At 41.8% G+C, this 27,645-nt stretch overlaps 3 protein-coding genes across 10 annotated transcripts in view; all 3 read right to left on the bottom strand.

Moving 5' to 3' along the window:
* The window catches only part of arhgef12b (Rho guanine nucleotide exchange factor (GEF) 12b), an 81,509-nt gene extending 73,595 nt beyond the window's left edge, over positions 1–7,914 (bottom strand). For 2 of the 4 annotated variants that reach the window (XM_017699758.2, XM_037533193.1), the window contains exon 1: positions 6,424–7,913. In XM_017699758.2, the coding sequence (XP_017555247.1) occupies positions 6,424–6,455 (32 nt within the window). In that variant the 5' untranslated portion in view covers positions 6,456–7,913. Of the gene's footprint in view, positions 1–6,423 lie in introns of all 4 variants that reach the window. The other 2 variants (XM_037533190.1, XM_037533189.1) reach the window with 2 other exon arrangements.
* Positions 7,915–8,748: 834 nt separating this feature from the next.
* Positions 8,749–19,606, bottom strand: tlcd5b (TLC domain containing 5b). Of its 2 annotated transcripts, none has more exons than XM_017699709.2 (4): positions 19,460–19,606; positions 12,664–13,055; positions 11,903–12,105; positions 8,749–11,157 (listed from the first exon to the last, which is right to left on the bottom strand). In XM_017699709.2, the coding sequence occupies exons 3-4, from the start codon at positions 12,096–12,098 to the stop codon at positions 10,631–10,633; spliced, it is 723 nt and encodes a 240-aa protein (XP_017555198.1). In that variant the 5' UTR covers positions 12,099–12,105; positions 12,664–13,055; positions 19,460–19,606; the 3' UTR covers positions 8,749–10,630. The 2 variants fall into 2 exon arrangements, with proteins under 2 accessions (XP_017555198.1, XP_017555204.1); XM_017699715.1 differs by having other exon boundaries at positions 12,664–12,790.
* Positions 19,607–23,220: 3,614 nt separating this feature from the next.
* The window catches only part of mcama (melanoma cell adhesion molecule a), a 53,021-nt gene continuing 48,596 nt past the window's right edge, over positions 23,221–27,645 (bottom strand). The window contains exons 15-16 of one of the 4 annotated variants that reach the window (XM_017699678.2): positions 26,816–26,945; positions 23,221–25,805 (exon numbers count right to left, since the gene is read on the bottom strand). In XM_017699678.2, coding sequence (XP_017555167.1) covers positions 25,785–25,805; positions 26,816–26,945 — 151 coding nt within the window. In that variant the 3' untranslated portion in view covers positions 23,221–25,784. Of the gene's footprint in view, positions 25,811–26,815; positions 26,946–27,645 lie in introns of all 4 variants that reach the window. The other 3 variants (XM_017699696.2, XM_037533595.1, XM_017699688.2) reach the window with 3 other exon arrangements.

Raw genomic sequence — 27,645 nt, 5'->3', positions numbered from 1 at the left:
AGTAACAGACTGCCCCTCCTACTGTTGGGTGTTGTGATTTGCAATAAATGCCTATAAAGAGAAATGACAATGGTAGAGTACCATCAGTATAAACATTTACATTACAAACACCACTACACCACCATAGCCAACAGACCATCCATGGCATGGCAGCGCAGACAGCTTAAATGACTGTTTTTACGTCCTTTGAGAAAAGAACATTTACTGCTTTCATTATGAACCCATGGCAGATTCATAACAGAAATCTATGCATTTCCATCATGCCTTGCCAGTGGCCAGTGTCCAGTGGCCTGGCCTGACTGACAGACATTGTTTATCAGTGATGTCACCACTTCCTGAGAGGGCCTCGAGGGGAAAAGAAAAAAAAATTTACACAGATCAGCGAAACACTGCCACAACGAGCAAGCAGGAAAGCCCTGCCTTCAGTGTTCATCAAACTCTACTTCCCAGTGGCGTCCAGCTTAACATCTCTCTTTCTCAACATGACAAATGTGTCTCATTACATTTGATAATTTACAGGGCTAGAATTTCATCACTGATACACTTACAGAGATAAAGCCATGACGTGACATCGCAACCATGTATACTACAAAAAAACCTCTTCCCAAAGAACATTTCAGTCGCTCATTATAATGTAATGACAAGTACAGCACAGCTTTCGCCAACCACAGCACTGCTATGGAAGTCGTAGCATTAAAAAAGTGAGAAAATGTTTAAAACAGTTATGACAGATGAAATGAGATGATCCAAGCAACCACTGTCAAAAATAAGCCTAGCATATAAATCTTCACTCCCAGAATTACACAGCTGAAGAATAATCATCATATGTTCACACACTGTCACAAACTTCTTAACAAGCTATTCTCCATATTAGTCCCAAAACCAACTCTCAGCAGTTGTTAGCCAGAATGCATCCAGTCCAATCCCCTATCAAACAGCACGCTGTTAAGAGACTGTTGACTAGCTAACATCTGTTGGAAAACAAAGGAGATAAATAGACATTTGGTTTGTGTTCAGCTGACATGAGCAGTCTGCTCGCTGTAGATTAGGCTACTGCACTATTTTTACAGACCAAAGAGCTCTTGTGGAGCCTTAGAAATCCAACCAGCAACAAAAGAACCTCCAGAAGAAAAAGATAAATCAGCTTCACCACTGTCAGAGTGGTATTTACAAAGAAACAGATTAAAGCAGAGAAGTAGGTATGTGTGCTTTTACGAAGTTAGTGCATCTAGGACACTCTGCAGAGTGCTTTTAAGTAACAGAGCACTGTTAAATAATTCTTCAAGGACAGACGTGTGCCTCAAAACACAATCATGTTTTTCCTCATTTCAAAAGGGAGAAAACTATTTGGATCAAGACATTAAAAAAAAAAAGCAAGAAAAAGGTCAAATTAGACCCATGGGCTGAAGAACCTAGACCTCACAAAAAGTCGTTCCTGGCACTGCGTTTTCCATTTCTAGTGAATGTAATTCACACATGTATTCCACATATAATGCCAGAGGTCACCAACAGCATACCCTTGTCGAAGCCAACAGGCCAGAAGGCTACACAGCATTCATGTATAACCAGAAAGGAAAAAATAACTCATTGGGTTTCAGGGCACAGTTCACTGCAAACGTAAACATGTTTAACAATGAATATAAGCAACAGCAAAACAGCAGATATGATCGACCGCATGCTAACAGACGGTTTAACGGAACACATAACTGCTCCTTTAAAGTCTGACTCAGTCTTTTCCCTTTAAAGGCTTTTTTTTAGGGATGAGATACTATAAAACTGCCTCTAAACGAGTGACAAATGATCCGTTCTCAATATTATTGCAGTATTTTTATAATAAACTAAAAAGTACATAGATAAATTCAAAAGTATAGATGGAAATTATTTCACCTCAGGTATTATACAGGAGGATTTCTTTCATATTATATTAAAGCACCAAAATATATATTTTATGGTACGCAGTTACCACCTGCAGATACATCCCATAACAGGTTAAAGTCACTACTAGTGCGAGCCCCATCTACCCAAAGAGGCAAAGACATACAATGATTGCCTACTTGGCCAGTGTCTGATACTAAGCACAGATTTTCCTGACAAAGAGGTGGCCTCTGCATACACCAAGAGAAGGAGACTTTCCTCTCAGGCTAGCTGTCAGGGAGGATCACCTCACAAGAACAAGTGCTGCTGAGTTTCAGGCACTCAGAGGCTCTGGCTAGGAGGAGGAGGTGCTTCCAAAAGCATTAACAGATAGCCTGCTTTTAGCCCTGCTGCTAGCGAGATACGCAGTGCTGCAGGTGGCATTAAAAAAGAACAGAGAGTGGAGGAGGGACATTTTAGCGTACACCCAGAGGCACCGTATCTATATAAAAGCACGCACTAGAGTCGCCATGTTATAGACCAATATAAAGCGTAGTATCACAAGATACCAAAACAATAACGAAAAAACTGAACCTTTCATTTTCATTGGAATGAGCAGTTAAAATTAGCTAAAAAAATCATTATTAAAAGCTTAACATCTCAGTATCAATTAACATTAATCTCTCAGCAAAACTTAAATAACTCATAACTAACTACAAAATGTAAAGATGGTTTCATTCAATATGTCCAGTAAGATGAGAAAATACAATAACCCTCCTAACATTCAAACAACACAACTAGAAAATGGGTCGTCATGTGTTCATTTTTCTGGGACCATAAAGTCACATCACTCAATAAAACCTTCACCTATCCGTTTTTGCACATCCGAATCAAAACATCATGTGCGATTTGATTCATCTGTAAGCAAAACACAACCTTGCCAAAGTCTTAGCCAACTTAAAAGACGTAGTTTAGTACTGAAAAAGCATTAAACGTTCAATACATCATGTGACACCAGCATACACAAACCCCTATAGTGCGCAAGACAATGCAAGTGTGTGCAAACACATGCCACTAACTTACACAAGCGTGAATGGTTGTATCAGACCCTGGGGTCAAACTGACATACAATGACGAGCTGGGGGACAGTCAGAAGCAGCAGACACATTGGCAGCGTTATTACTGATAAGTGGTAAAAAGGTTGCTGGAGAAGGACAGAGAATACAGCGCAGCTCTTGGCATAAACTTACCCGCACACGTTTACGGTGCAACTCTGTTATCTGCACAGATTATGTCAGTCAAAAAAAAAAAGATAAGATGACACTGCTTGGCTTACCCAGCATCCCTCTGTGTTATGTTCTTTTGTGAGCGACTGTGTTTGTGCGTGCGCACAGCAAGCTACAAGCACAGAATCTAAGTGCTGGAAGAAAATACCTGACTCATGCATGTTCCGCAGTACTCCAGGGAACAGCTGCAAACACAGAGGTTAGTGGAGCAGCACACTGATCACATCAGCCTGCAGATTCCGTATCACAAGCTGTGGAGTGCAAACAGCCACTGAAGGGATAAGCCCTGTCCGAACTGTGATTCAATTATTACGTCACCCGGCGACTATCTAAGCGCGCTGCGCCTTCACATACAATGACTAACTTCCACAGGTGTGTTGAGTCCGTCATCGGCTTGTGATGACTATTTTAGGAGATGAATTTATAGGTTAGTCACAACTTCCTGATTATGGTGCAAAACACGTTTTAATTCTATGTCACCAACCACAGCCGTTGTATTAGGGCAATATAAAACCCTTAGTCTACATAATGCTCAACAGGTCCTTCTACGTAATAATCTGAGATTTAAAAAAGTTATTATGCTCCGGTTTGGCCTCAGTAGATCTGAGCTTAATGATTTGCTTGTGCGCTGCAATTATTCATTAGCAAAGTCGATAAGTTGTTGAACACATTCTGTACGTGAAACAAGGGCCGATCCCCAATACACAGCACAAAGTGTAGGGGTGATACGAATTCTAAGGTGTCGTCACCCATATCCTATATTTTATTTACCGCATTTTTCCCCTGAAGTCCACTTGCAGAGTTTGTGTGGCTTATGTACCACAAATACTCACAATTCAATTCTACGTGATCATTTCACAACACCCCTTTCTCCTTTAGGATTAAACAGGCTGTGTCATGGTTCATTTAAGGCTGATATGTAAATAACCTCTGTTCTGATTGACAGCTGTGTTGTGCCCCATGCAAACAGCAGTCCAGGCTGAAACACTCCTCATAACTTCAGCGTAAACAGGTAGAACTATACAGCTGTCAGATATGGACTACTGTGTTAGTTAATAACACGGATAATATCAAATTATATAACCATGGCTTTTTACAGCTTTTCCACAAACATGGATTATATGGACTAAGGAGCAAACAGTACATTACAAAGTGTTTACATACTACATCAAATAGTCATTTCAAAAAACGTGAGTTAAAATTTGGTTTTCCATGAAATGGGCACAAGAACCTGCGCATACCGTCAGCCCTGTACCTCCAATTAAACTGCTACGCAAAAAAAAAACATTCTATTTAGAAATGTACACAGCATAAGAATATAGTGCATAGTGACCAAACTGATACCAACAACATATCGTACCAGCTTGGAGCTCATCCTACCAATCATTTCGTTGTGATTAGTGTTAGCTTAAGCCTACGGCGTTAGATTGGGAGCAGTTTTTTCCTTCGAACACTGTAATTCGACAATGTCGCCACTACTTAATTTGGCTGTAGCACCACCGTATCATATCAAATCAAATTATTCTACAAAACAGAACCTCCCAGTTCAAACAAAACCGCAACGCATGTTAAACCACTGCTACAGACCTCGTCTAACCAGTAAAGAAATCTTCATTACCAGCCTAAGGGACATGTAATTGTGGCTCATCATGCAGCAAACCCAGAATTTGGTTCACTAAAAACACTCTGCAACACCTGTTCATCTCCTTCGCTAATCCATCTCAACAGGTGACTCACTCAAAAGCAGAAAGGCTCCGGGGGAACGGTTTCAGCTGTTACACACACCCTCCATCAGACGTGACTCTGTGACAGTGGAATAATCACATATCGGGTACACCTCGCACTCTACATGCTCATTTAAAGCACACGTCCCTCATAGGTTTGAGCGGCTGCCGTCTTCCAGGAGCCTTATGCACGACGATATTTCATCCTTACATGACACTGTGTTCAGATCCTTTGGGTCACCTTACATGAGTTCTGAGATGGAGACAGGCCTGCTGTGCAAGAGAAACACCAAAGAAACCATTTAACATGAAATGTTACATTCTAGAGAAACAGATTGAGTCAATTTTTTGCAGAAGTGGTGATAAGAACCAGACTTCTGCTATGTTCAATGCCTCTAAAAAAAGCTCCCTCACAGAAAGATATCACACTAAAATGTTAAGACTTCACTGCCTGATGCCTGAAATGTTGTTTAAAGTTAGCTCTGAGTTAAGGTTTTGAAATAAAGTTGTTTTTTATTTTAATCCTTTCTTGGCTGAGAGATACTTGAAGGGCATTGTAGGGCAAAATAAACTTTTTTCCAGATTTACCATTATCAGCACTACAACTCACAAAACTTTCACAACAAAACACTCGACTTTGATGACATCTCAACCACTGAACAACAGAACTATACAGAAATATCATCATTACAGACACACACAGATCCTTGTATCTACAAGACAGTAACTCATTTATTTCTCTCCATACTCTGTGAGCCCCCTTTTACCCTGTTCATCAATGGTCATGACCCCCACAGCATCACCACAGAGCAGGTATCATTTGAGTGGTGAATCATCAGCACTGCAGTGACACTGACATGGTGGTGGTGTGTTAGTGTGTGTTGCGCTGGTCTGAGTGGATCAGACACAGCAGTGCTGCTGGAGTTTTTAAACACCCGAGTGTCACTGCTGGACTGAGAATAGTCCACCAACCAAAAATATACAGCCAACAGTGTCCTGTGGGCAGCGTCCTGTGACCACTGATGAAGGATAAAAGGACTGACACAAACTGTGCAGCAGCAGATGAGCTTTGGTCTCTGACTTTACACCTACCACAGACCATTAAGGTAGGAGTGCCTAACAGAGGGGACAGTGAGCGGCCAGTGTTTAAAAACTCCAGCAGCACTGCTGTGTCTGATCCACTCGCACCAGCACAACACATGAGATAAAAGAGAGCTCTGTGGGGGTCCTGACCATTGAAGAACAGGGTGAAAGGGGGCTAACAAAGTATCTAGAGAAACAGATGGACTACAGTCTGTACTTGTAGAACTACAAAGTGCACCTAAATAGTAACTGGAGCTGATAAATTGGACAATGAGTGGTTTTGATGTTATGGAAGGTTCATCACCCCCCCCCCACACACACACACACATTAGGATGTGGGAACAGTAATGCAGACAGAGACACACTCTTCCTCACACACTCCTGAGATGATGTCAGGTCAAATGAGAGCCGTGATGAAGATGAAGAGCGCACATGTTAACACAGGCAGCACACCGTGCGTGATATGAGACGCTTACCTGTCAGCTATCGTGGACTGTGAGCCGCTCATTGGGCTTCTGTTTCTTGGTTTTCTTCAGCTCTTATCCAACTAGCATTTTACCGAGGTAAAACACCCTCGTCCGTCCAAAAACAACGAAGTTTGGGGTGGGCAGTACAATCCAACCAGTGCGTCGGGAAATGTATGGAAAAGTGGCCTCGTGGATGGAGAAAAAAGAGTTTATTTCAGGCAAAATTCCACTCGGTCTTCGTTTTAGTAGTCTGTGTCATTAGAGTTTTCCCACAGGCGTGGAGAGGAAAGACGAAGGCATTCAGGCTGAAGAGCGAGCCAGTCATACAAACACCTTCATGTCTGTTAGTCGCCTTAAAGTGAAAGGCTTGCAGTAAATGTAGCTCATAGTTCTGGGACTTGCCCTCAAGGCGAATGCCACCACATTACACCACAGGCTTTGCCTCACTCCTGGCCAGACACCGCAGCCTTTGTCGACACCACAGAGACTAGAGGTAGTTAGCTAAGCTAGCCTATCTGTTTTCGTGTGGCTTTACAGTGAAACTCTGAGTTATATCCGTCTATTCTCCTGAAGGTTCCTTCATAGCCTTCCCTTCCCTGTAATTCCCCTCACGGCATTCCCAAACTGAAGCCTTACGCCCAACTTACACTATTAGCCACACGTTCGCCTGTAGCTACAATAACAACAATAATACTGAGAAAATGCGTAAATGTGTCGCACCACCTCCTGAACGAACAGCCGAAGCGATGAAGCCCGTCGTTCGTCCCTCGCTCCGTTCAGGCCTCTCACTCGGACGCTTGAACGGCATGGGACTTTTCCCCCCTCCGAAAGAAAGAATGCGTCTAGTTCGTCACTCTCCTTTGTATAAACTGCAGAGCCAGTCGCTGCTTCAAAACATTCACCAAGTCGGCCGCTGCTCTGTAATTCCCAAACTCCCAAATTCCGCAGCTACTTTTTCCCCGCGGCACAGGGAATCGGCAGGAAAGAAAAACTTCAGAGCCCTTTGATGTCAACTAGCTCGAGCTCGCAGAGCCGTGCAGACCCAGCGGCTCCGCTCCGAACGGCTTCGCTACCGAGCTAACGGCAAAATAACGACATGTTCAAAAACCGAAACGCCGTCCACCGCGCGCGCGACTAACGCCGACTCCCGCTTTGTTTTCCTGCGGCGCTCCGGAGCTGGAAAACTTGCTCTTTAGTCATTTAGTCAGCTCCTTCCCCTCCTTGTCTCCATGTTTTTCGGAATTCAGTAGTTTTTTTTCCTCCCTTCCTCTTCGCTTCTCGCCACAAAATTCGTTCGCCGCCAGCCGGAGCGGGTCAGAGCCGCGGAGGAGGTGGACTCGGCGTACGCCAGCAGAAATGTCAAATTTCGCTTGGAGTGGAATAAAAAGCGACGAGGAATTTCTGTAAAATCCACATAATTCCTGACTTTCGGCAAATTTACATCACCGGATTCCTGCGCTCTGGAAGCAGTTCACTCCCTTTTGGGGCTTGTGGTATCCTTCCGCAGTAGGCGATATCACCGCCCATGTGCTGCGGAGGGCACTGACCACTCACTCGCACCCAAAGCAGGCTAGCAGAGCCTGGACCGGGCCGGGCCGAGCCGAGCCGAGCTGTAGGTTTAAAAAAGCTCCTGCTTTAAATACTACAAACGCGCCGTTTTCAGCAGGTCCGGTCTAGTCTGTGCCACATACGCGATTCGCTTTATATGAATGTGAATGCAAAGCAGTGACCGGTCCGTTACAAACGTTATGTAAACCTGTAGGAAAGTAACACCGTGAAGGGCGATTGACGTGAAACTGGTCATTTCAAAGAATAGGATGCTGTACTATTAACTGCTTTCCAGAATTCCAGCAGTTCTTTTTCCTAGTAACTAAAGAAAACAAGCTGAACTGCACTGGAGACACACAGTTGGTTCTTCAGATTGATGACGAATGTGTTGGATATGGTTCTAGAACCTTTTTGGTTCTACATAGCACCAAAGAGTTCTGCTTGCAACACTAGAAGAACCCTTTTTTGGTGCTACATAGGACCAGTTTCAAAAAAAGTTCTACAAAGAACCACATACAATAGACTCTCCATCAGTCTGAAGAACCATTTCACCATGCAAAGAACCTTTAGCATGAAACGGTTCTAGATAGAACTCATGGGTCTTGCCTTTATTAAGAAGCCTTGAGAGAACATCTCTTTGAGTGTATAGCCCAGCACAGCATTCTCCCCAGTTACTTCCATTATGGGAGTTGAGCCAGTGACAAGAACCAAATGTTAGATAGACTGATATGACAATGAAAACAGGTTTGCAAGTGTAGAAAGAAAGAGCATGTTGACAAGAACTAGCACTTGTACTGCATTTATTCGTGTTTTTAAAGAAAACTTATACAGAGAACATTCCTGCCACCTGGTGGTTCCCACAGAAAACGAAACACCCCGTATGTCCACTCACTGGCCACTTCATGTGCTCCACCTACCTTAAAGAAGGTCCACTATATAGGTGCACAATTACAGACCGAAGCCTAACACGTGGGGGAGCGCACCTCAACACCTCTGGTGTTTTTTTCTTTCATGAACCTTACATACATACTCAGGGTTCCCCTGGTGGCTTGGGGCCCCTTGTGGCTCGGGGGTCCTTACGGCTTATATCGCTTATGAACGGCCTCAGTTTGTGAGACACCCTCTGCTCCAGTCATTATTGGTCAGTTTCTGACCACGGGATGATATGGAAGTGGTCAGAACCGTAACGGGGTTTTACACACATCAGTGTCACTGAAAAGTTAAGGGTGGTCGGCCACCCAAAATTAACCAGCCGAGAGCAGCCCTGTGATCAGAAAGTGACCACTGATGAAGTGCTAGAGGATGGCTAGCACAAACTGTGCATCAACAGACAAGTTAAGGTCTATAACTGTACACCAGAAAGGTGGAGCTATAAGGCAGGCGTTTCTAATAATGTGGCCACTGAGTATAAGTCACAATTAAAAATACTATTGATTGTGGCAGCTTTTACATGGCTTTGCCAAAAGCATCTTTTACAAAAACTCTCATAAAGCATCCTCTAAGTAGCAGGCAAAAAATACCACTTAATGCACTGTCCACTCTAAATCACTATTTCTTAAAAAATGCCAAAGTACTTTGGTAAGGGCTTGCAGGCGAATTCCTGGCTTCTATAAATGAAGACCCCTTGTCCTCAAGCTATTTTCAAACGTATGTATACGTCTAAACTGACCTGCTGCAAACTTCTACAGCTACTGCTGACAACAGGCTTTATGACACAGTGCGTGGAAAAAGCAACATTACGCAAATTAACATAGCTGGCATTATCAGTCTTAGAGAGCTTAGCCTGGATCACAGGTAACAGGACCCAGATGTCAAATATCTTTGGCTTAGAAATATCAGATTTTAGCAAAGAAGATTATTCAGCCGTTTAAAAAGTCAATAGAGCTGAACTGTGTTAACATGGCAGTTGTGCATATATTTACATGGATGTGCAATTCATTCTGAAGCATTTACTCACAGTAGCCCTGCACACTAACTTCTACGACTTTGCGCTAACCTGTCTGCATAAGAATGCTAACACAGTTAGAGTGAACACAACTTAGAAGGAGCCAGTTAATAAAATGTAAATATGATCACCTCTAGTCAGGCCAGGCTATACAGCCAAATACCTTATCATTATTTATTTTTCCACATCATTAATCAGTAATGACTGTTTTAAGGTGGTGGAATTTATTGCTGTTGTGCCTGTTTTGGAAGCCAGACATCATCACCAAATTCTGCAAACAACTCCGCATTACATTTGATGTACATCGAACCAATTCCACAGGCCACATGTGGTCTTTACTGCTTTGTTCAGAGACATTCTCCTCATCCTCACTGTCTTTCTATACGACTCATACTTCCAACACTTAAAATAGCTAGCTAGCCAACTCTGCTAACTATCCTGCTAGTGTGTGCTGTTATGAGTGAACGGCTAGACTTCTTCTTCCTTTCCGCCTAGTGAGTTATCAAAAATATCTAAATGTTGTATCAAAAAATATTTGCTTTTGGTACTTATCATTATGTTTTCATCTCCCATCACCTTAACCACAACTTAGAGTGATGGTTCCCCAAATCCTCCTTTAAGGATACCTATGAGAGCTTTCATTTCATTTTTCAAGTTGCCATTTCAAGTCATTAAGTAAACAAAATGTTTAAAAGTTCCCTCCAGTCCTCCTGCTTTAGTTCATTACTTTCCAGTATGTCCATTAGCACTATCAAGCTTCCGCTGCTCTTGCCACCGCTTGTACTTGGCCCGAGTCTTTCGACAAGCGAAGCGTGCAATATCCACCATAAAGACGCAAGAGAGGCCATAAATGGCCACGCCGCCCCACTTCATCACCATTTTGGGCTTGGGGGAGGCCAGCTCGCAGTACAGCATGCGCCCGCCGATGCCCATGCGTACAAAAGCGTAGAGGGTGATGAAGAGGAGATCGACAGCGTCTCCGGTCAGGCTGTCGTAGCGGCCCATCTGCTTGAGGAACCAGCGGGCCTGAAGGAGGGGGTTGGTGATCTCACTGCCGAACAGTACAGCACACACTTCGATGCCCGACTCACCAAGGCCCAGCGCAGATACGATGCCCAGGATGCTTAGGGTGTGGTGGGCCAGCATGACGGGACCCTCGGTGCGGAAGTACACACACCAGGCCATGTCGAAGAGAAAGTAGCCCAAGCTGAGCAGCAGGGCTAACATCTGAAGAGGGGTGTTTTCAGTCCCTGAAGACAAAAGGAAAGAGAAAGGCAACCTGAAGTCGTTTCCTGACCGTTTCTCTACTGCATTCCTACATAATCACACAGTTGACTTAATTATGTTGGATTGTTAATCTCAAACAGATTTGCTTATGTGGTTTCTGACATGATGTTACCCATAAACATGAGAACATGCTTCGCATGGCTGAACCACTACTATAGCTTTTAGGTATGCAATGTACTTTTATCCATTTTTGCAAACAAGAGCTTTTCATATAGTATCAGAAGCCACATAAGCAAGTCTATTTGAGACTGCTTAACAACAGTTTGTGCTATAATTTATAAATGCATGATGCTAATTGGTAGTTTTCAAGCTTCCATTACATTTTAGCTACATTAGCCACATGCAAATGATTGTTGCACAGCTGAAACAGTAGTAGCAGTCACTACTACAAACTATTCCTTTAACTCCCTGCAATTAGATTTTGATGCAAATAGAAAGAAAAATATTGTGTACGTTCTGGATTCATGTATGACTGTCATATAGAAAACCATAAATGAATCAGCACAGGGTGGGGGATAGGCTAAGAGAAACAGGCACCAAGGCTAGGATTTCATAAAACCTACAAAGCTGGGAGTTTAAACTCCTAAACCTTACTACCGTGCAGATTTGGGCAAAAGAAGCAAAGCTGAGCAAATAAGAGGATTCCAGTTGACTTATTCTGTCTGTTTTTTTTCTAGTTCAGTTTTTTTTTGTACTGTGAAAGCTCACCAGGGTATGTAAATGGCCATGGCCCATCCACGAAGCCGATGTAAGCGGTCACACAGACGATGAGGACACCGTGGAGCAGGGTGACCAGTCTGCAGTTCCACTCGCAGCCTTGCTTTCCGTTCACGTAACACAGTAGTATGTAGAGAGAGAGCCAGCCAATCAGGCTGCAGCTCGTCTCCACTAGGAATAGCGTCATGGCTGAGCTAAGAGGCCGAATATACACAAATCATCAGGGGAAAAACACATTTGAAGTCTAGAATGTCCACATTCGTTGTCTACAACTGTTGTATCCTATTCTATATCCTAGAGATTACATCAGGGTTTGCTTATCATTGGGTATCATCAGCACTTCTAGACAGTGACCACTGATCAGTTATTCCAAAGTGGAATTTATAGGAGCTACAAATTAAAACTAGTAATAAGTCGGTGACTGAATTGTGCTATTACTGTTTGTTTAACTAATAACTGCCCATGAACTGAAGTTATACAATCAGTTGCCATTTTATTTTATGAGCTTAAACACTCAGTATCAACTTTAGCACTCTTTTACATACAAAAATATGAAATAGTGTTCCACTGTATGAAGAATCTCTTTGATTAGGACTGAGTTTGGTTGATAAGCATTCCCTTCACAACTGAACAGTGCATTAGCTAGTGTAAGCTTTATTTTACCACAGAAATCTGCTCTTTCCAGTTAAATACTACAGGTCCAAAACATCTCCTCAGAGCTACTAAGCTATAGAAATAGCCACAGGTTTTACCTTAACTGCCACTCATAGTAGTGCTAGGCTCCCACTTCCTGCTGCAGCAGATATCTTAGCATCGCTCAGCAGTCTCCTCTAACTGGACTCTGCTCCCAGTGGCCTCCACTGGCTCTCCGCAGGTGCCCTGCCATATCGGACAAGAGCATATCTTCATATTTTCCATGACAGCTCCAAACCACAACGCGTTTTCCTCGCTCACTTCTCTGTGCCCTCCCCGAGTTCACAAGCTAGCTTGAGCCTCTTAAGAGATTAGCGTCTCAGTACTCCCTGTGCACCCTGGCCCAGCTCCAAACAAGATGGAGCCATTCAGCCAAAGGCCCAATGGCCTCACAGGTCAGAGGAGGAAGCTGATGCGTAACGCTGTGTCCAGCAGCTTAAGATCACACCATCTTCATGAGCGAGAGAAGCAGGGTGGAAAGAAGTTGAATTGGTCAGTAGGGTTTAAGGGAATAGGTGTTTCTACACTGTCAAAAAAAGATGGTTCTTCAAAGGTGCAGAGAAGAAATGGACACTTGTTACGATGTCAAGCTTGGCGCAATAGAAGAATCCTGTTTTGAGGCTTTTCAAAAAGGGAATTACAACACAGTCTCCATCAGTCTGAAGAACACTTCCACAATGATTCCATCCCATTCATTTTCTATACTAAAGAACGCTTGAAGAATCTTGAGCTACATACCATTAACATGAAACCAACATGATACACTATCGCCTAACATCCCTTATTCTAGGTTCTAGTTAGTGTTAAGATTTTGCGATTTTACGATATGCTGTCAGTATCATAAGAAATGACATCAGCATACATTTATTGTGTGTTTGTAGACAAGGAGACGCGGTCTTACAGGGGAATTCCACCAATTTTTTTTAAAATATCTGCATATTGCAATTGTTTTGATGTAAATGAAGCCATTCAGAGTGTTTTGATGTGGCATGATTCAGACTTGCCGACTCAGATTTCTTTAAATAGTGATACATACCAGGAGTTACAGTGTCAACAACGCAAACACAGCCACTTTATTTGCAATCCAAACCCTCTAGTGAATGTGCGGGTGTCTGATGTATCAGGTGTCTTTGTATATATAATGTTGATAATGGTAAAATAGTGGTAAATCCAAGTTTTCTTTGGGGATTATTTTGCCCTACTTCTCTGATATTAATATATTTCTTATCTCAAAACGAATGCAACATTTTATATAAAACCTGTGGTAATGAAGTAAATAAAGAAGCCATTATAACACCTTTATGACGCTGCATTATTCTTGCAATTATTTCTGGTGCCAGTTGAATGACAGTTCAGCATGTTTATTTTCATCTCCAACTCCAACAGTTCTTGCTACTCCTATGAGTTGGGAATATACAATATTTATCATTACCATATTAATACATTATGACTATGTGAATGAGATGTAATGGCACAAAATGGTTATCATAGGTGTCATCAGTACTTCTAGGACACTGATAACTGATCAGTGGATTTAAAAAAGGATTTTTGCCACTTACAGAAAGCCCATTAAAAACAACTGCTAAAGTGACTCAAATTTAAATTCCACAGGACAAAGAAATTGATACTATACTGTCTATACTATAATGATTGTTAGTGAGGTCACAGTATTACAACTGCATGATCTGACTGATAGAAATGCTCCAAAATTGCTTCAAATAAAATCTCTGTATGTTAAATTAGACTAAAAGTAAAGAACGTTTTTGCCCTCTCCTGTAAACTGTCTCCTGTAAGGGGGCAGTCGTGGGCTGGAGGTTAGGGAACCAGCCCTGTGACCGGAAGGTTGCCGGTTCGATCCCCCTGGCTAACAGTCCATGACTGAAGTGTCCAAGAGCAAGGCACCTAACCCCCAATTGCTCCCTGGGTGCCGTGGATAGGGCTGCCCACTGCTCTGGGCAATTGTGCTCACCGTAGTGTGTGTGCTCACTAGTGTGCATGTATGTGGGTGTTTCACTGCACGGATGGGTTAAATGCAGAGGTCCAATTTCACAGTGTGCAAACACAGTGACAAATGGTTGTTAATTTTATTCTAATTCTTACTGTTTTGGAGAAACTTGTTTTACTTTGGATAAAGAGACGATTTGCTTTGTAGACCTCATGACCCCTGGTTCCTATCACCACCCCTGTAAAAACATCCAAGTTGGTAAGCTTCTTACCAATTTACTGGCCCTACTGGACAAAATCAATATGCATGGCAGAAACAACAAACGCGCCTACGTCATTCTCACTTGAAGAATGATCATTTCAGGATACACCGAGGCGCATATGCAGTGGTTACAAACAGTGAATAAGACCTGAGGGCTTCACTTCGACAGCTAAATGAATCAGCTAGTCCGCCACCTGACCAAGTGCCGGATAAAGCTCTGAAATGAGTCAACCCGAGGGTTGAGGCCAACACATAAGAGTCTAAGAGGAGGCAAAAACATATTCCCACTTGGAGAAGTGAACAAGACTGTGCGAGCAAAAACAAAGAACAAGGGCTGTTTTGCACAGTTTGACTAGGTAAGTAGCTACAAGTTACTAGGTAAGTAACTTCACATTCATCAGGTGTCTCTTTAGGCTTAAACTGCAATCAAAGCACAATATGGCCAACAACTCACACCCAAAACCCTCCAACCCCACCTTTACCCTTGAAATGAGTGTGATCCATAGGTGGGGGAAGGAAGTATCTGAGCTGCAGCATTAACTCCTATCCATCTTTTCTACAATCTGAGACACAGGAAGGTTATTACTCCCCCCAAGGGCTTGGTTATATAAAATGCTCCTAATATTCATAAAATGAGCTTCAAAAACCAAAGCGTCAAGCTTCAGAAAGCCTTAGTGCAGCATTAAGTGATTAATGGCATACTGAACCACATGAATGGTAGTAGATCTATGGTCTATTTGGCACATTTATAGGATCTAATTAATAGGCTGTGAGCCGTCTGGTCTGTAATTAAGCTGAGATGAAGAATAAAGTTTTGTGCTTCAGTGTGTGTGTTGGTATCTCAGTAGTGAGAAAGTGATGATAGATTTAAAGGAACCTCAAATTGATAACGATCCTGCAGTCATGCAAAATCTCCCGCACACATATAGTCATATGCACAAGTACGAAAGACATTTTTGGTTGATTTTCTAAGTGACAATAAGGGGGCACATCCTCTAACAGGGAGCACACTTAAACATGGCATTTTAGGGCAACTTACTGAGGAAAAGAAAATAAAACACGTAAACAGTAACGGTGCTTTAAGACGTGCTGAACTGTTCACTAAGAAGTTTTTGTTTTCACTCAGCAAACCAGCAAAACGTATCATTTGACCAGGGGCGCCCAAACTTTTGCATATGGCTTTTGTATACTGCTGTTTCACTACTGAACCAAAAATGTAAAGAGTTTGCAGCCTGCTCACAAATATTAAGGCAGTTTGACACAAAATGTGAACATTCACCGTTGTGTGCAAAAGTTTGGGCGCCCCGGTGAAGTGACGTCTTTTGTCGATTTTCTAAGTGAACGCATCCTCTATAGAGAACACGCGTAAATATGGCATTCTCCTGCAACTTTCAGTGCACAACTTTAGTTGAAATAAGAGAAATAAGGTTAACACGCACACACACACACACACACACACACACACACCTCCTAAGCCGCTTCTCCTTCTGGGTCGTGGGGGGCACTGGAGCCTATCCCAGCTGTCATTGGGTGAAAGGCAGGATACACCCCGGACAGGTCGCCTGTCCATCACAGGGCAGTAAATGAAATAAGGTTACTATATTAAAAAATAATAATAATAAATGTGTCACTACTTATGCACAGGCTAGATTTTATGTTGCATTTGGTTTTCCAATGTGTAAAATCCAGCAAGTGTATTTAAAGTGTGTTCTCTGTAAAGGACGTGTAGCTTATTTTCACTTAGAAAATCAACAAAACATATCACTTGACATGGGGCGCCCAAACTTTTGCATACGACTACAAATGAAGGACATAGCTAAACAATTATTGCTAGCACTGAACATGTAATAAGAATCTTTTACTCTTACAATTTGGTCATCCTGATCATCCTACAGAACTAAAAAGGGTTCTATAACTTGTAAGAGAACCTTTTTGGTGCAATATAGAGCTTTCGTTTTAGTATAAAAAGTGGTTCCTTAAAGATTCATATAGAACAGGGTTTCCATCATTTAATCCATCATAAAGAACTCTTTATGCTTTCAGATGACCACTTTGAGTGGTCAAGGATCAATGTAACTCTTAAAAATAGTTTAAAAAAGTTCCTCACACTCAAACATCACATTTAAAAAACGGTTCTCTGAAGAACCATCCGGTGACAGGTTCTTTAGGCCATTGGTTCCCAAACTTGTCTTCAGGGCCCCCCTTAAACAGTCCACATTTTTGCTCAAACCCACCATATTGGGGTTACATGAGCCCTGGTTGGAGAACCACTATTTTAGGGAACCAAAAGTGGCTCTTGTATGGCATTGTGCCAAGAACCTTTCAGGCACCTTTATCTGTAAGAGTGTATACGCATCACCTTAAAGAACCACTTTCTAAAGGAATTCTGCGTGTTTTGGCCCACAAACGAGATCGATAAGTGATACTTTTTTTAATCCCACAAACGGGGAAATTCCACCTCCGCATTTAACCCATTCATGAAGTGAAACACCACATACACACTAGTGAATACACACCCACTAGGGGGCAGTGAGCACACTTGCCCAGAGCGGTGGGCAGCCCTATCCACAGCACCCGGGGAGCAGTTGGGGGTTAGGTGTCTTGCTCAAGGACACCTCAGTCATGGACTGTCGGCACTGGGGATCAAACCGGCAACCTTCTGGTCACAGGGCCAGTTCCCTAACCTCCAGCCCACGACTGCCCCAAGTACCTTTTTATAGTGATACTATAAAAAGCCCATAGTACCGTATAATATTTCTATAATAATCTATGATATTTTTGACATTGTACAGCACACTTTTCAAAAAAAGAGGTTTTTTACAGGTTCTTTAGTCAAGCCAATGCTTCTATATTACATTCTTTTTCTGGTTAAATGTTTTCTTCTCACTTTTCGCCCAATGAAAGCTGGGATAGGCTCCAGCAACCCCCCCACCCCTCGACCCTGACGGAGAAGCGGCTTAGAAAATGGATGGGTGGATGGATGGATGGATGGATGGATGGATGGATGGATGTTTTTTTCTCGCCTTTCCCCCAATGAAAGCTGGGATAGGCTCCAGCACGCCCCACAAGAAGCGGCTTAGAAGATGTGTGTGTGTGTTTTTTTCTCTCTGATGGAGAACCTACTGTACAGTGTTCAACCCCTCCTTAAATTCTCAGACTATTATTCAGTTATTGAAGAGAAATTTTCTGTACACTGAAAAAAAAAAGTTGCGCTCAGAGTGGTTTGATGTGAAAGGCTCTGTTTAACAGAAACGTACAGAGTCAGAATTGTTCACAGTGGTACTGATAGGAACCAGACATCCTCTCAAAGCTCCCTCACAAAATAAGTTATTAAATGAAATGTAATACGACTGCTGTGAAATGCTGAAGTCATATTTTTCACGTCAGAGTGGAGCGGTGTGTGCAGTGCATTGTAAGGCAAAATAGTCCTCAAAGAAAAAATTATATTATAATTCACCATATATATACATACATAAAAACTCACTGGTGGTTTTGGTTGGTGAATAAAATGACTATATTTCCACTGAGAGCATCACAACCTCTGGTTCCTATCACCATCACTGTAAAGGAATCTGGGTTGGCAAGGTTCTCTGTGGTGAACCATTTCACATCAGAACACATCAGTGACTCTGTTTATATCTCAACTGTTGAAATCTCCAGAAATGTTGAAAAATGGGTGGAACTCCCCTTTAATCTTAAGGCCACAACGTAATCATTCAATCATTATCCCATAACTTTAAACTACTGTGGGGCAACTTTGAAAGGTATGTAATTATGCAAGTGAGGAATTGAAGTGCGGAACCACAAATGTGTCCTTGAGGGGTTGAAGAACCAACTAAGAACCGTGTCTCCAAAATGGGTTACGCTGTTATTCTGACTCAAATACAGTCAGTGTCTGCTTTAACACACTGTAGTAAATGTCTGAATGAAAGCGGAATTCCACCCATTTTCCGAAATTTCTGAATAATTTACTTCACATTTTTCAGTGTTTTGATGTGGTAGAGAAATATACAGGCTCAGATTCCTTAACAGTGGTGGTGATTGGAACCAGGGGACACAAACATAGACATTTTATTACTATCCAAGCCCACCAGTGACCCTACACGTGCCTTCTGAGCTTATCTTTGAGGACTATTTTGCCCCACAATGCCCTGAATGTACCCCTCCGCCATGAATGGTTTAAAATAGATGGAAGAAAATACATTTTGGCCAATGCTCTATCACAAGACTATCATACAACAATGTCTCAGACACCAGGCAGCGTATCCATTACCACTTCATGTAATAACTGGATGTAAGGGAGCTTGTAGAGGCGTCTGGTTGCCATCTCCACTGTAAACAACTCCCACTAGAACTATTTCACACCTACATCTCAACCATTTAATGATGGAGAATTTTTTATTCGGTGGACTTCTCCTTTCATTATGGGCTTCTTATAGGAGTGCTGTAGTATGGCCGCGGTGCTGCGACAGTTAAAGGGTTCTTCGGCGCTGAAAGGAAACTTATATTTACACCGGCGGATTAAATGGCCTGTTGTTGTGCAACGTTAAGTTGTTGTTAGGCGGCCAGAGGAGCGCGGTAAATGACCACACGCCGTTTATCCGCTTTCTACCGGCTTAAAGTTGAGAAAACTAACGGACGGCCGTTACCTGTTGCTCTGTCCGCCCGCACACACTGAGCCCGCCTCACAGTCCCGTACACGGGCTAACGGCCAGTAACGGTCAGTAACGGTCAGTAACGGCCAGTAACGGTCAGTAACCGTCTTCCGTCATGGATCTACTACTCGCCGTCGTCAAGGACGCCATTCGAGAACGCGACGCAGAGATGGCGAGGCACAGCGCGCCGACAGCCCCCTGCTGGCGTGGCACCGAACTGCAGCCCTGATTAAAAGCCCATACGGGTTTAGTATCAGATTCAGTTTAATGCAGTTTAGCCGCGGTTTTCCCTCAGCCAGAACGTCTGGTGCCGGTTTTTGTGGCTAAACCCACGTGAACGTCATAGGAGACCTTCTGAGGGGGAAACGACAATATGGGCCCTTTAAAAACGACGGTAGCGTAACTAGAACAGTGTTCTCTCCTAATGCTTCACAGAACCAGGTTTCTTAGTACACAGCATACATTACACCAAAGATAAGCGCCTCCCTCAGGTCTCTTGGTGTTTCTAACAAATTTAATCTAAAGTTTTGTTCCTGAATTACATTATTAAACAACCGAATGGTCTCGTGTGGCGGCTAAAAAAGACACGATATTAAAATTAAAATTCCTTTTGAAATGTTCATGAAATTTCGCGCTATATTTGGCTGTAGACGTCGCTGTATCACCTACATAGTGTAATAGGGAGTAGTGTAATAGTAGATTCAGACATGGTTTTGAAGTGAATAGGTGTCCATAAAAACTACTATAACCATGATGCACTGCGTTCGTACCGTCGCGGAGGCTGGGCGAACAAAAGCCGACCGCGACAGGCTGATATGTCAAAAATTCAACATTAAAATGATCAAATGAAAATTATAAAACGTATTTTCATTGGGCAGTGCGGAAAAAGTACATCAAAATGAAACATAAACAACAATCTTTCCGTTGGCAGTTGAATTTTCTGGGGATTTTCTGCATATTTTCTGCCAAATTTACAAAAAAAATGCAACTATCATTATGGTGTTACATTTTCTATGCCGCAGCGTTACAATACAGATAAATAAAAAAAAGACAAAAAAAGAAAGAAAAGACAAAGTCCAAGTTCATTTGTACTTCATTATCCCCGGCAGAGGGCGCCCTTTCTCTGCTTATCATTAGGACTCAGGCTGCCAAAGCCTTGAATGCGAGCTCAGCTAGTTTTTACTTGTTAGTTTCAATGGGATGAAGTAAAGGAGACGGAATGGACATGGAATAAAGGAGCAGATGAAGTCCATCAAAAGTTAAATCATGTTCCAACTATTCTTAAATTCAGATTCACAATCATCCAAGAGCACCAAGAATTGAATTTGGGTTACAATAAAGGCCTCATATCCTCCATTTATCTTGTAATTTGTTTTTTATGTTTCCCAAGGAAATGATATTATAACATTTGTGAGGGTTTATGTACCAAAAGCCATATTTACATAACAATTCTCCAACCTCTTTTTATGTATTACAGTGAAATAGCTTGGTTTCGTTACTGTGCCTTTAAGATGGATATGGAGATATATACAGTGGGTTGCAAAAGTATTCATACCCCTTGAACTTTTCCATATTTTGTCACATTACAACCACAAACATAAATATATTTCACTGGAATTTAATGTGAAAGACCAACACAAAGTGGTATACAATTGTGAAGTGGAAAGAAAATTATACATGAATCAAAACATTTTTTACAAATAAAAAACTAATAAGTGCGACGTGCAAAAGTATTCAGCCCCCTTTTCCCTGAGTGCAACCAATTGCATTCAGAAGTTGCCTGATGACTGCTAATGACTCAAAAGGGTCCACCTGTGTGTAATCTAATCTCAGTACAAATACAGCTGCGCCGTGACGGCCTCAGATGTTGGTTAAGAGAATATTGGGGAGCAAACAGCATCATGAAGTCCAAAGAACACACCAGACAGGTTAGGAATATGGTTTTGGAGAAGTTTAAACAGGCTTAGGTTATAAAAAGATTTCCCAAGCTTTGAACATCTCACGGAGCACTGTTCAATCCATCATCCGGAAATGGAAAGAGTATGGCACCACAGTAAACCTGCCAAGACAAGGCCGTCCACCTAAACTTACAGGCCGAACAAGGAGATCACTGATCAGAGAGGCAGCCAAGAGGCCCATGGTGACTCTGGATGAAATGCAGAGAGCCACAGCTCAGGTGGGGGAAACTGTCCACAGGACAACAATTAGTCGTGCACTACACAAATGTGGTCTTTATGGAAGAGTGGCAAGGAGAAAGCCATTGTTAAAAGAAAACCATAAGAAGTCCCGTTTGCAGTTTGCCAGAAGCCATGTTGAGGACACAGCAAACATGTGGAAGAAGGTGCTTTGGTCAGACGAGACCAAAATAGAACTTTTTGGCCACAATGCAAAACGCTATGCGTGGCGGAGAAATAACACTGCACATCACTCTGAAAACACCATCCCCACTGTCAAATATGGTGGTGGCAGCATCATGCTCTGGGGGTGCTTCTCTTCAGCAGGGACCGGGAAGTTGGTCAAAGTTGATGGGAAGATGGATGGAGCCAAATACAGGGCAATCTTGGAAGAAAACCTGTTGGAGTCAGCAAAAGATTTGAGACTGGGGCGGAGGTTCACCTTCCAGCAGGACAACGACCCTAAACATAAAGCCAGAGCTACAATGGAGTGGTTTAAAAAAAAGAATATTCATGTGTTAGAATGGCCCAGTCAGAGTCCAGACCTAAACCCAATTGAGAATTTGTGGCAAGATCTCAAAACTGCTGTTCACAAACGCTCTCCATCCAATCTGACTGAGCTTGAGCTGTTTTGCAAGGAGGAATGGGCAAGAATTTCAGTCACTAGATGTGCAAAGCTGGTGGAGACATACCCTAAAAGACTTGCAGCTGTAATTGCAGCAAAAGGTGGCTCCACAAAGTATTGACTCAGGGGGGCTGAATACTTTTGCACGTCGCACTTATTAGTTTTTTATTTGTAAAAAATGTTTTGATTCATGTATAATTTTCTTTCCACTTCACAATTGTATACCACTTTGTGTTGGTCTTTCACATTAAATTCCAGTGAAATATATTTATGTTTGTGGTTGTAATGTGACAAAATATGGAAAAGTTCAAGGGGTATGAATACTTTTGCAACCCACTGTATATATATATATATATATATATATATATATATATATATATATATATATACATATATACACACACATATAAACTGCTCTGATTGGCTGCCCTTGTGCCTCATTCAGAAAGCAGCTGGGGCTGAAACAGCAACTGAATAGGTAGATACAAGTAAATATGACTGTACTTGTGACATCACAAAAACAGTGAATTGGAAACTTAAGTTGTTGTTGCAGTTTGGTTTCTATATGAACAGTGAACATATGAAATCTTACATTTTAAGTTTACTACATCAAGCCTTAAAAAAATGGGGGAAAATGAATCATTTCATATTCCTTAACCGCATATCCATCATTTCACTAGAAGAAATGACGTCCAGAAGCAAACAGCAAAAAAGTGAAAAACACTAGTTCAAGCTGTGCAAACAAGCCCTTTGCAGTCAATAGTGCATCAAAAGAGCATCATGGAAAAAGTGGTTAAGCTAAAAGAGCTGGACAGGTTTTACTAAAGCCCTCCTTACCATTTTCAAGTGAAACCCACTCACAAAGCACTGAACTTAGATAAGTAAAGACTCTGCAAGGTAATATTCACAATCTTTATCTTCTGCTTTCACGGTTTAAAGCAATGTAACAGACATCATTCATTTTAAATGTAACATAGCTTTATTTGGCTTTTTTTTTGCAAAAAAAACAGTATATAAAAAAACGCAAGCATCAAATCACATGTACTTAATTTACACACATAAGCAAAACTAGAACATTACTACAAAAACCCTTAAGGAACTGCACAGGTGAACATGTTTATGTACATCGATCCAGTCTGTCCTCTTCAACCGTGTCTTGGTGTACTGAAGATGCGCGAGTCTAACCGTCTTACAGTAGTTTTAACATGACATTCACTTGTGTGCGGCATTTCGCTCAATAAACGAAAAACAGAAAATTCACAACCTGGCATCACAGCTGGTCCCTTTCTCTTTTACTTGATCAGAATGTGACTAAAAAAAACAAAATCTGGGCCTGTCCTCAGCATCGGAGCGGTCCAACTTAACAGGGTACAGAACTAAAAGACACTGCTGTAAAAGAAGCATCTGTACACTGTCTTCCATCACAGGTCATGTTTTTTTTTTACATATTACAGTTCTTATAGATTGTGGAAAACTTGTCAACATTACTGTCCATCGTAACTGACCATGCGCTACAGATGTGGAAAACAAAAACAAGGTTGAAAAGTGCTGGAATATTCCTTTTAGGGATGCACAAAGATTTCGGAATCGCATCAGTATTGGCAGATATTTCCTTTAAAACGCATAACTGATGTTTAGATTTGACTGACATCTCAAACCCATATTTGATTACGTGTTTATTGTCCTCCAGAAGAGCAGGACGTTTAGGCGGCACTGCACTAAAACTGCATTTTACTTATATTACTGCATTTCTAACTGCCTAGAAAGAAATGTTAAATTTCTCTGGAATGCTAATCCAGATGAATTTAGCCCCAATTTCTAATTTTAAATTGGAATTTTAAATATTCCTGTATTGGCAATGGCATCAGCAAGTACGTATCTGAACAATACTGGATACCTGCACACACTGGCTCACAATTCCAATACATCAGTGCATCCCTAATACCTTTAAACCCAGAGCGGGGACTGTCCAGTAAGAGCATGCCTTCCCTTTCCTCTTACTGGAAAGTGAGAGACTCCTGGGTCAACTTGAGCTATCATAACTGTTACTACTTCTAGCTTCACTGTAAAAGTTGTGGTGCAGATTGACTGCCCATGCACTCCATCACCATCTGACATGTACAAGTGTTCTCAATGGCAGCGCTAAAACACCATATTAAAAGCAATGGCAGCACATATGGAGGTCATGTACACACCGGCATTTGAATTTGGTCACATTTTCCAAAGAATTAACACAAAAAACCTCAAACACAGCAGTTACAGAGCTGGACCCCCTCCTCACCCCCCCAGCCAAAGGTCAACAAGCCAAGGCATCATGCCATTCTATACTAACTGACCTATCCATCACAGCAACTGCTGGAAAGCCTTTACAGAACATTGGCTAAAGTCCCAATTAGCATGATGGCATCTGCAGTGCTGACTGGTATCTTCATTTTCACTCACTGTTAGCCATACTAGCACTGCTCGCTGAAGTTCTCCCCCAGAACTCACTCTGTGCTTCAAAGAGACGAAACGTCACCCTCTTCCCTTCCCCGAACACACGCGCACACAAAAAGAACAAAACAGGCATTAAGAAGTTTTACATTAACATTTACGTGAAATGAACACGCTGCTGAAAATAAACGTGAGGCAGAAAAAAAAAAGAGGAACTTGATTCCCCTCAGCAGTCAGAACACGAACAGCTACACTTTCCTCTCCTACAAATATTTACAAACAGTACAAAAGCTGGGCAGTAGTTTCAGGTTAGTGATGACCACGCTCTTTTTCTCTTTAGCTCTGTGTGTATCGTGATTTGCCTGGCCCTCTTACTGGCTACTGCTTATGAGAACTGAAAACATCACGTGATAAAGCTTTGCAATGGTCGCGGCTGCTTTGTGAAACTTTTGGTAACTGTAGTAAAGACTGAGAAAATGACTCTGGAACATGTCCAAGGTTTCAGTTGCAAGTCTGAGGTTTCAAATGACCACTAGACCTCTTTGAAAAGCAATGTGTGTTGGTCCAACCTCATCCAGTCAAACTGACTGAGCTTATTTTGTCCGTTTGTGATTTCACCGCTCAATGGAGGTAAAATAGTGGCTTATAATTGGAGTTGGCTTAGTTTTAAAAAAGTTTTTTTTTACATGCTGAAACTTAGAAACGCTATCAACAATGCAAAAACGGGCTGAGTGAGAACTCTTTCAGTAACTAAATATTATATATAATATATACACTTTTTAAAACGTATGTTGAAACATTGCTTTGTTCAGCGGACTGGCATTTATAGGAACATTGTAAAGGGGAAAGAACGTTGTAAAGTATGAAATCTGGCATTGTTTAAATGAGCTCACTTTAGTCCAATACACCAATCAGGAATACTGCTGCTCATAAAAAGAAAAGAACAAAGTCTAAAGTCCTCTTTATTCCAAAAAGATGGCTGCTCCACCAGACGTTATCCATACATCCTAACTCTTGATTGTTGGGTCAGTGAGGAGGCACCGAACAGGCTTCAGCTGGCATCTTACGTCCCTGGCTGTTGTCCTTGTTATTTGCGTAGGTCAATGTACTTTACTCCAGGAAAAAAGAGAAAAGAAAGAGAAAGAAAGATCACTAGAGACCTAAAACTTAAAATCAGTGTAAATGTTGTGTTTTGTGAAACCAACTTACATGTCGTTCCAGTGGTGGTGACAGGAGCTAGGGGTCTTTTAATGTTTACAGTGAAAATATAGTTTGTTTACCATCTGTAATGTCCAATAACCCTACATGAGTTTATATATGAAATGTTGATAATGGTTATCTTCCACTACTATTTTCCCTTACAACACCCTGGCTGACCTCTCCTCCACAAATGCATTAAAAACAGCTGTTTTATCCCTGAAACATCTCAGAACTATGGCAAAACATCAGGCAATGTACTTGACAGCATTTTGTGTCATATCTTTCTGTGATACAACTTCTGAAGGCATTAAATGCTTCAGACATCTGGTTCCTATCACCACAATACTGGCTTTTCTGACAAATGTGAATTTTTAGAATTGCGCATTTCATATCAATAGTTGGCTAAATAAGTTTACATCTTAATGACTCAATGATGTACACATTATGAGAAACTGGTGGAGTTTATGAGTTCCAGACATCTTACAGGTCCACTATGTAGGTGTACAGTTATAGACTGTATCCCATCTGTTGTATCATATCCTCCACCCCATTCGTCACTGGTCAGTGTCTGACAACAGGACCACCGTTGACTAGACATTATTTGACTGGTGGACCATTCTCAGTTGCAGTGGTAGAGTGTTGTGCTGGTACGAGCATATCAGACACAGCAGTGTTGTTGGGGTTGCTGCAGCAAATATCCAGTAAAGAGCAGCTCTATGGTCTGACACTGACCATCAATGGAGGGCCAAAAAGTGGCTAATATTAACTGTGCATCAATAGATGGGCAACAGTCTCTGCAGGCCAGAAAGATGGAGCAAGGTGTTTCTAATAAAGTGGCCAGTAAGAGCATGTATGACAATAGAATAGAATCCAACAGAATTTACTGTGCTGATGTTCCCCCTCAGGTTTTATAGTTACCTGATCACCAGGTGGTTTATTATCGCCATTGACACCCTTTAGTAGTACCGAGTTCTCTGTCTTATCCGCCTTCATCTCCATGACGATGTCATCCTTATTGGTTTTCTCCTTGGTGCTAAAGGGATTAATGCTGTAGAGATTAACGACATGCTACGCTCTAATATGCTGCAGCATTTGGTATAGAAAAGATCCACACAAAGGTACTATTTGGATGAGATTAGCTTTTCACACGCAGGTTGCCGTGCCTATAAACACAATGGATGCGTTCACTATCTATGAAATGAGCCTCATGATCACCCAAATATTAGTAACTGTCATGTCCTGTGGAGAAGGCGTTCTTCATAAATGCACATTCTGACCTAAAACTAGACTTTGACATGTTATTTGTCATGTTGCAGCGTTAGATCCCTCAGCCTCTCTGCTTGCTTCATGGTTTCATAGCTTTTTTACGTTTTTATTCATCTGTGCTCTCTCACTATATCCAGCATACATTCCACAAATACATCATAAAACCTCAGAGAATCTCTGTTGTGTCAACCAATCGTGACTACCAGCCTAGCCACTGATCTATAAGCTAATAAATACAGCCAAGCTAGAGTCGGCATCAATCTTACCTCAGCGTAAATCTTACCATGAAACAGAATTGAAAAGAAAAACGCCACTGATATTTTTTTGCACCCTTTCAGTCAGAGAAAGAAAGCAAACTGAGGTAAGGCATCTAAATACCTAGCTACCTTGATAAATTTAGCTTTTAACAAGTCTTCCTCATCTGATTCTCAAGCCATTCTCTTGCTGTGAAAATCCACTCTGTACATTCTAATGGAAATTTA

The sequence above is a fragment of the Pygocentrus nattereri genome, chromosome 23 (assembly GCF_015220715.1).
Source record: "Pygocentrus nattereri isolate fPygNat1 chromosome 23, fPygNat1.pri, whole genome shotgun sequence".
NCBI lineage: Eukaryota > Metazoa > Chordata > Actinopteri > Characiformes > Serrasalmidae > Pygocentrus > Pygocentrus nattereri.
Note: the sequence above shows the minus strand (reverse complement) of the source record. Positions and strands in the feature narration are given on the sequence as shown.